Source organism: Tachysurus fulvidraco, chromosome 17 (genome assembly GCF_022655615.1).
Source record: "Tachysurus fulvidraco isolate hzauxx_2018 chromosome 17, HZAU_PFXX_2.0, whole genome shotgun sequence".
Lineage (NCBI taxonomy): Eukaryota > Metazoa > Chordata > Actinopteri > Siluriformes > Bagridae > Tachysurus > Tachysurus fulvidraco.
This window is the reverse complement of record NC_062534.1, coordinates 920561-930560: the sequence shown is the minus strand read 5'-3', so window position 1 is coordinate 930560 and position 10000 is coordinate 920561. Positions and strand designations below refer to the sequence as shown.

Sequence of the window (10000 nt, the reverse complement as noted above, 5' to 3'; positions counted from 1 at the left end):
TAACGAAAGATTCGACTAATATTATAATTATTATGTTTGAGTTATTTCTCTTAAATTCAGTCTATTTTAACGATGTATTTATTTAATAAATTACTTTATAATTATTCATTGATGCAAATCTATTGAACGTCTGCACACTTATTATAGAAAAGCAATTATTATCCCGCATGTTCTAACTGTATGATATAAATATTCATATATTGATATATTTATGCTTCTAATGTTTATTTTTGGATCTCTGCATCAGAAGATGATGATGATGATGATGATGATGATGATGATGATGATGATGAAGAAGCTTGTTGGTCTTGTACAGTCGAACACTGCCATACTGGACTGTATTGTTTGATGATCTTTCATGTGTGTAAAAGCTCCTGCATCTCCTGTGATTGTGAAAATTTATCCAACAATAAAATGAACAGGACCAACGGCTGTGATGGCCACACCCCCGCTTCGCCTCTTTATTTATTTGTTTGTTTGTTTGTTTGTTTATTTGTTCTGTAAAAGGGTTTTTGTGTGTGTTTGTGTGTGCCTGTGAACGCATGTCTGTGTGTGTGTGTTTGTGTGTGTGTGTGTGTGTGTGTGTGTGTGTGTGTGTGTGTGTGTGTGTGTGTGTGTGTGTGTGTGTTTGTGTGTGTTTGTGTGTGCCTGTGAACGCATGTCTGTGTGTGTGTGTGTGTGTGTGTGTGTGTGTGTGTGTGTGTGTGTGTGTGTGTGTGTGTGTGTGTGTGTGTGTGACAGATTCATACAGTGTGACGCTACAATTTTTCTCCTCCTGTTATATTGGAAACGAGCCCCTGGTTGCTATAGTAACAGACCACGATGTGCTGAGAAGTCTGACAATTTTATATTTCATGGTGACGGAAGAGGAAGAGGAGGAACAGGAAAAGGAGGAAGAGGAAGAGGAGGAAGCGGTTGTGACTCAATCGCAGTTCAGAACATTTACAGATTTATGACAGATTTATAAAGATCTTCATCAGCAATGAGTCCTGAATAATAAAACAATGTAAAATAGAACTGAGTGAGGAACTGGTCAGGTGGTTAAGGTGTCCGACTACTGATCGGAAGGTCATTGGTTCGAAATCCCACCAAGTTGCCATTGCAGGGCCCCCGAGCAAGGCCCTTAACCCTTAATTGCTCAGGTGTATAAACTTAAATAATAAGACAATGTAAGTCACTCTGGATGTCTGCTAAATGCTGTAAATGTTACTGTAGGAATTAAAGCAGCAGGCCAACGTTTAGCGCTGATGATTAGCGCCCCCTGGAGGAGAGAGACGGAGATTACAGACAAAAAGAGTGGACAATGTATATTACAGTGTATATTACTGCATCCGTGAGCATGTATAGAATACAGTAAAATAAGACATTTACAGAAGCAGAGCTCCAAAGCCTGTTCCCCGTAGCAGCAGGTTGACGGACGAGTGTGTGTCCGATGATTTGTGGCTTTTATTTCTCTACGTGAACATCTCACTTTTGATTTATTTATATTCAGTGATTATTGGAGCTACTTCTCTGACTTGGGAAGCAGATGTGGTGTGGTGAAGGACATCAGAAGTCAGATCTAGGAAAAATAAACAGGAATTAATCAGGAAGCGTCTTTGGATATAAAACAGCTTTAATATTTTCAAGGATTTAGAACTTCTTCTGAAAGACAGCCAGGTCTCTGTGGTGAGCAGCGTGTGTGTGTGTGTGTGTGTGTGTGTGTGTGTGTGTGTGTGTGTGTGTGTGTGTGTGTGTGTGTGTGTGTGTGTGTGTGAGATGTGTGTTACATCCTCAGTGTGTGTGTTCTGTTCGCTTCCAACATGTCCACACACACACGCACACACACACACACACACACACACACACACACACACACACACACACACACACACACACACACACACACACACACACACACACACACACACACACACACACACACACTCCTGAACAGCTGTGTATAACCCAGCCCACACACATGGCTGCGTGATGCAGTCTGACTGCGCAGCAGGAAATCTGGACTCCGGTGGCATTTCACACACAGCAAAAATGTCCAAAACTCTCAGCTTTGTCAAATTACATCCCTCAAGCAACAAAGTCCAAAACTGAAAGCAGAACAACAAAAAACTTTAGAAAATAAAATCAAGCACCAGGAGTGTTACATGCAGTGAGGAGAATTGTTGATAAAACTCCGATTTATTGCTAATTTGCTTCTTTATGAGCTGATCAGATTATACACTTAGTCACTTACATTTATTAGGAATATCCTAATCAAAAACCAATCGTTGTCCTGAAATGACTCTATTGAACTGTTCAATTGAACCAAAGCCTTGTGTGTTGTCTACACAATGTCACAGTGGTTTATAAAGTGTTATAATGGTTTAACAATGTAAGTGTAATTCTGTCAATCCAACAGTTTCTCATGAAATGTGAAACACAAAACACAACAATTCTATCACAGTTCTATATGGAGGCAGTTCCAGCCTAAGGACACACACACACACACACACACACACACACACACACACACACACACACACACACACACACACACATACGCACACACTCACACAGAGCAAACACACAGGTAGAGCTTCACAGGGAGATGATGAGAACGGGGGAAACACACAGAGACTTTGAACTGACACGGAGCTCGAACACACACAGGGCTGATGAGAAGCTTGAGTCTGATGAGATTAGAAATCAAAATTCCCCATAAACAACATTGAGAGAGAGAGAGAGAGAGAGAGAGAGAGAGAGAGAGAGAGAGAGAGAGAGAGAGAGAGAGAGAGAGAGAGTCCTTCATTATGTTATAATAAAAGGCTGAGAGCTGTGAGTAAATTTAGTGTTTCAAACATCTTTGTCCATGGTCCTGAAAGAGAGAGAGAGAGAGAGAGAGAGAGAGAGAGAGAGAGAGAGAGAGAGAGAGAGAGAGAGAGAGAGAGAGAGAGAGAGAGAGAGAGAGAGAGAAAGAAAGAAAGAAAGAAAGAAAGAAAGAAAGAAAGAAAGAAAGAAAGAAAGAAAGAAAGAAAGAGACTGGAATGTGACGGCTGGAACATCACCGATCTGTCTGAGCTTCACAGTCCTCGAGCCACACAACAGCTCTGTTTCCCAGCACGTCGCCTGTTAAATCTAAGTGAGCCTCCTTTACAAGACATTCCTCAAAAAGACAGTCCATTCAATTGGAGTCTCCTGTGATCATAAAAAAAGACCAGTATCCAGTCCAAGTCCTTTCACTCTGTGTAAAATAGTTTTGGCCATGTTCCTCTACAGCAGATGACCAGGGAGATGTTACGAGACTTTGTATAAACTGTAGATGAAACGTTATGTCTGCTTCACAAATGCACCCAACTCTGTCCCGCTTCTTCCTTAAGCTCAAACAATATATTCTGAGGAACCCAGAACACTAAAAGTCCTAAAGAAGACTTCTACCAAACCTTCTGTCTTCTGTCTATCCAGAAACTCCTGGATATTTAAACCCCCCTTTGTCCAGCTTATTCTCCCAGGTAGGAAGACCCTGTTCCCGCTTCCCCAAAGCCAACACTTTCCTCTTCTCTCAGTTTCCTTTAGCAGTTGAGGTGACTAGAAAGTCCTCCATGATACACTCTATACAGTCATATGGTATCCTTCATCATTATATCTTCAACACATGGTTCTTGATAGCACTAATCACCATGATGCAATCACCCTGAAGCACTAATCACCATGATGCAATCACCCTGAAGCACTAATCACCATGATGCAATCACCCTGAAGCACTAATCACCATGATGCAATCACCCTGAAGCACTAATCACCATGATGCAATCACCCTGAAGCACTAATCACCATGATGCAACATAAATCCTTCAATTTCTGGTGCTAATTTGCTCGGTAAAGTTTCAATATCCAGAAATAATATTCTTAAAAAAGCTCAAGACAAAAACGTGAAGCACGTTTCATTCTACAAACACTTTTAATGTCCTGCTACAAACTTTAATCATACTGATAAAATCTGATCCAACTTCAAAAGCATCCCGAATCATCTGAAGATAAAAAGCTTTCTCTTGGTCAAGAGAATCGAGCATCGTGTTCAAGGCAGACGGTATCTGAAATGAATTTCCCCGGAACGCAGTAAGCTTGGTCAACATGAACCTCTCTCGGCCGAGTCAACAAAGTCAGAGAGCTGCTAGTTTACTCGACTCCACTTCCTTATAGCCCGTAGATTAACCTTTTCAAGGTAGCAAGATAATCTCAGATCTTCTGCAGCTCAAAGGCAGCAATTGCTCAACCAGGATCTCTTTGAGAACCACCACCAAGTCATCACCTAGCACCAAAACCCAAAACTCTTTATAGTCCACAGGGTGTCCATCAACCCCAGAGGCTTCTCCTCAGTGAAAGGAAGCCGAGGGAAAAGCTCCTGTGTGCATTTTTAGCTTTCTAAAACACTTTGATCTTCATAGAAAACATCAAAGAGTCACAGCTTATCTTCCATAGTCCTGCTCATCTTCAGAACATAAACAGTGCTTCCTGCTCTTCAGACTGGAGAAGAACTTAATAAATATGGAGCATCCACTTGTGAAAGAATTCAGAAATTGAGATCAGACCGAAGCAATTAATCCCTAACAGGTCTGAGTTTACTTTTTTTTTTTTTTGACTTAAGGATCCAAATATGTTTGAACTTAAGTCACACAAATCAGCCAAATATTCAGTTTTAATATTCACCTGCTTTAGAGTCTGACTTCCCCATAGGTCACGTTCCTGATCCAAATTCCCACCGACACAAATGTTCTCATCTTTGGAAAAGTTCCTCTGTGGTTTTTATTGTTCTTTTTTGTTTCTATTTAGAAAATAAATTCTAACGTTTTTGGTGCAGTGAATTGTTCCTCGGTGTAAGAATTCATTATCAAACGATCATTTTACATTCAGGTTAGTAACGGAAAAACATTCACAATCACAATCGCATTCACAATCACATTCACAATCACATTCACAATCACATTCACAATCACAATCACATTCACAATCACATTTACAATCACATTCACAATCACAATTAAAATCACATTCACAATCACAATCACATTCACATTCACAATCACAGTTACAATCACATTCACAATCACAATAAAAATCACATTCACAATCGCATTCACAATCAAAATCACATTCACAATCAAAATCACATTCACAATCACATTTACAATCACATTTACAATCACATTCACAATCACAATAAAAATCACATTCACAATCGCATTCACAATCAAAATCACATTCACAATCGCATTCACAATCACATTTACAATCACATTTACAATCACAATCAAAATCACATTCACAATCACAATCACATTCACAATCGCATTCACAATCAAAATCACATTCACAATCACAATCACATTCACATTCACAATCACAGTTACAATCACATTCACAATCACAATCACATTCACAATTCACAATCACAGTTACAATCACACAGCATCCACTCAATCGCATTCACAATCACATTTACAATCACATTTACAATCACAATCAAAATCACATTCACAATCACAATCACATTCACATTCACAATCACAGTTACAATCACATTCACAATCACAATAAAAATCACATTCACAATCGCATTCACAATCAAAATCACATTCACAATCACATTCACAATCACATTCACAATCACATTCACAATCACATTTACAATCACATTCACAATCACATTCACAATCACAATTAAAATCACATTCACAATCACAATCACATTCACATTCACAATCACAGTTACAATCACATTCACAATCACAATAAAAATCACATTCACAATCACAATCACATTCAAAATCACATTCGCAATTAAAATCACATTCACATTCACAATCACATTTACAATCACATTCACAATTCCCATTCACAATCACAATCACATTCAAAATCACATTCACAATCACATTTACAATCACATTTACAATCACAATCAAAATCACATTCACAATTAAAATCACATTCACAATCACATTCACAATTAAAATCACATTCACAATCACATTCACAATTAAAATAACATTCACAATCACATTCACAGTTAAAATTACATTCACAATTAAAATCACATTCACAATCACATTCACAATCGCATTCACAATCAAATTCACAGAATCGCACAATTAAAATTCACACAATCACAATTACATTCAAAATCACATTCACAATTAAAATCACATTCACATTCAGAATCACATTCACAATTAAAATCACATTCACAATTACATTCACAATTAAAATCACATTCACAATCACATTCACAATTAAAATCACATTCACAATCACATTCACAATCGCATTCACAATCAAATTCACAGTCACAATCACATTTAAAATCACATTCACAATTAGAATCACATTCACAATCACAATCACATTCACAATTAAAATCACATTCACATTCACATTCACAATCACAATTAAAATCACATTCACAAACACAATCACATTCACATTCACATTCACAATTAAAATCACATTCACAATCATTTCATATTTTTTATCTTTATTTTTTTTTTTCATTAACTTTTCCAACACCCAAAGCTGCTTTCCCAGAACATCAGAAGAACACTTACAGTCGCGTCTGGAGCAAAAACACTTTCAGAAAAAAAGTGTGAAAATTAAGAGAAGAAAAAGAGAAAGCTGACTCGCACCAGTGACTCGGAACAATCTCCGCCCACTCACTGTCAGCATCCACTCAGAGGGAGAGAGAGAGAGAGAGAGAGAGAGAGAGAGAGAGAGAGAGAGAGAGAGAGAGAGAGAGAGAGGTGGATTTATTCCACTCTTCCTCGGGAGCAGAAGGAAGCTTCGCGCTCGCACCTTCTCTCTGTTTATCCATCTCTCTTTCTCCGTCCATCGCTCCATGGGGCGGATTTAACAGAGAGCTGTTGTTTTTTTTTTTTATCTCTTTTTTTCCTCATTTAACCGGGAGGATTTATTTATTCCTCTTTTCTTCTCTCTCCGCGTCTGTTCTTCATGGTGGATGCGGAGCCGCTTTTCACACCGAGATGCAACAGATAACGAGCTTCTCACTTCTCCTCCACCTTCACGCGCTCTTCTGGGGATGTGCGCTCGCGGGAGCTCCCAGTGTGCAGATAGGTGTGTGTGTGTGTGTGTGTGTGTGTGTGTGTGTGTGTGTGTGTGTGTGTGTGTGTGTGTGTGTGTGTGTGTGTGTGTGCTGGCTTTCGGTAAAAAAAATCGTGCACAAACTGCTGCGAGGTAAAAAGAGAAATTCGTGCGCGCGCGCGTGTGTGTATTTGTGTGCACAGTGACACAGGGGTATTAAGTGCGATTGTTGAACGATGTCGATGTATGAACTCTCAGATAGTTCCATTTGTTCCCTGCACGAACCCTTAAGGGTTCTCTGTAGAAACCCACAGGTGTCAGCAAGTACAAATACTTAACCATAATTAACACTTCAAGAACCTGTGAGGAACCTGTGAGGAACCTGTTTGGTGTAAACACTGCTGTAGGTGTCAGGTGTGTAAACCTTAAACAGAAGACATGACTACAGGATTAGTTTATTTAGTTGTTGTTGCAGTTCTCTTTGAGAATAAAGTAGTTCTGTTAACAAGGGCTGCTGAAGACCACGACATGATATCAGAAGCTCTCGAGGAACACACACGGTCTCAGATTGATGGCTAAATTGAATCCCTGGAGAGTTTGAGTTTGATTGACCAGTTAAGTGAACTGACTAGAAGCGGCGTCTGAAGACCCTGACGTTCAGGTCAGATGGTTTATATCCTTCACCTTCACTGAGAAGGAGGATGAAGGAGGAATCTGAGCTTATGGTAAGAAAATACAGCCAGAATTTTACTCTAAACGAAATGTGATTCGAGGTGAAGAGGCTGAAATCTGTATTAGATAAATCTCTCGCAGGAACACGAGGAACACGATCCTGATCACATCGTTGTGAAGGTGTTTGATAAAGAACTGTCACGGAGACTGCGGTTAACGTCTCGTCTTACGTTGCTCCAAACTGTTCAGTGTTGGACAGCATGAGAAGGCAGCGCTCCAAGTCCACCAGCAGGGGGAAGCCACCAGCTGGTTGAAATGGAAACCTGGAAGGAAAAATCACAGAGAAGACTGAGAACCAAAATGTGGAAGACAATGTACTAATATATGTACCGTATTTCCTGCATGCTGTTACAGACGTCACGCAGGGACGACGAACAATGGAGGAATTTCAGATTGATGCAGAAAAAAACAAAAAACATTGTGTGTGAAGAAACGTTCACTAAGTTAATTCGGTCCGACGTCACACCGTGCTGCCCTGGTGCTCAGTTTCAAGCCAGGAAATCTCACACAAAGGAAATCCCTAACTGTTCCCGATGTACGTCGTCCGTGGCCGAACGGTAAGCGGTCCGCTCAGCCGAGCCACAGCATACACGACGGAGCTGCCGAGGTGCGACGAAGTACACCACAAAGTCTTTGGTGCACATGAAACTTTTCAGACATACCGAGTTAAATTCCAGTCAGTAGAGAATGTTGTTCTCCTCCATCTGCAGTTCCGCTGTCTCTGATACAAAGGGTAAAATAGAAAGAAGCTGCAGTGCATGGAGTAGAACAGAGTTATCGAGCGAGACAGACTGTACACACCGATATGTGCCTGCGGTGCTCAAGCCAACACACAACGACGAGTTACACATCTGGGTGAAGTACGAGATAAAAAAAGACGTCCTTCAGAGGAAAACTACAGCGTAAATCATCTCGAAGCCGAACGCTGCTACCACGTTTTCCTCTTTAGACGCGGACTCGTCCGCACCCAGAAAGCAGCGGCCTTTCTAACACGATGCTCCTTTAAAAGCCACTCTGTAAATCCTCCAACACAAGATGGAGCAAGCACTAAAATGGTTGATGGATGTATCAGGATGATATATCGGTGCATGGAGACTCCAGAACAGCATGACCAGCATCTTGCCAAGGTGTTGGAGAAGACTGAGTCAGCAGGGTTGAAGGTGAATCATGAAAAGTGTCTACTGAGACAAAAGCACCTCTATTTTCTTGGCCATTTAATCCACAAAACAGGTGTGAGACCTGACCCTGAAAAGGTCAAAGCGATTTGGGATCTCTCAACTCTGCTCAGCTCAGCTCAGCTCCGCTCAGCTCCGCTCAGCACCGCTACACATGTTTTATTACCTGGACAAACAAATCCCCAGCTGTCAAACCATTATACGTTATACGTTAACTGTCGAGATCAACAACGTCATGGATATGGACCTGTCCTCAGAAGGAGACAGAGATGTCCTGTCCACGTCACTGGTCCTGAAGTTCTGCCGTTTCAGCTGACACAAGCACTTACAGCGGGTTGTCATGAAGTCTCTCTAAAGGCTGAGAGAATTTATGCCCAGGTTAAAAGGATGTCTTGCTATAAATTACTGAAGGAACACAAATCTTTGGTGCCACTAATTAACAAGTAGGGCTTGGACAATGTTCTGTCGCAGACATCGAGGTTTGACAAAACGCACGGAGAGTCTTAACTCGTCTGCGTGCTGGTCTGTGATCTCATCTGAAATCGAGTGGAAAGATCAGTTCTGTTAGATGATGAGCTGTGAAAAAAAAAAAACACAGCAAAAGGAATCACTTCTCGTTGTTACGTGCTAAAGGGCCGACACATTGCATCACCACGTAGCTGAGCTCCTTATGGGCAGAAAGATCGAGACAACATTTATTCCCCAGGCGTGAAAGTGATCTTCAGCCTCAACAGTCAAATCTGAAAGATGCCCTGAGAAAAGATGTTGTGGAAGAGAAACAAGCCTTCGAGATTAATCGTCGCTTTAAAGCCTAGACTCTTACCGTTGTTGCTTACAAAGCCGGATTAGCGGAAAGCTTGAGGAACCCTGCTTCTGTCACTGATCAAACCAGCGAACCTTTATCAGTAAGACACGTCAAGGTGCAACACTGCGACGTAATCAACACCACCTGCAGCTCAGAGTGGGATTTATATGGATTGTAATGAGATCACTGATGGGGTTAGTGCATGTTAGTGTGAAGT

The 10000-nt window shown here is 40.8% G+C and overlaps 2 protein-coding genes across 7 annotated transcripts in view; both read left to right on the top strand.

The window, feature by feature from the left end:
• The window catches only part of glrbb (glycine receptor, beta b), an 11430-nt gene extending 10991 nt beyond the window's left edge, over positions 1 to 439 (top strand). Inside the window, exon 9 of the mRNA XM_047802035.1 lies at positions 1 to 439. This exon is cut by the window's left edge and continues 481 nt beyond it. The gene's annotated coding sequence lies outside the window, so the exon portion shown is untranslated.
• A 6322-nt stretch (positions 440 to 6761) lies between these two features.
• Positions 6762 to 10000, top strand: part of gria2b (glutamate receptor, ionotropic, AMPA 2b) — a 39963-nt gene continuing 36724 nt past the window's right edge. For 2 of the 6 annotated variants that reach the window (XM_047802629.1, XM_047802626.1), the window contains exon 1: positions 6763 to 7104. In XM_047802629.1, the coding sequence (XP_047658585.1) occupies positions 7014 to 7104 (91 nt within the window). In that variant the 5' untranslated portion in view covers positions 6763 to 7013. Of the gene's footprint in view, positions 7105 to 9959; positions 9978 to 10000 lie in introns of those variants that run through there. The other 4 variants (XM_047802625.1, XM_047802623.1, XM_047802627.1 and 1 more) reach the window with 3 other exon arrangements.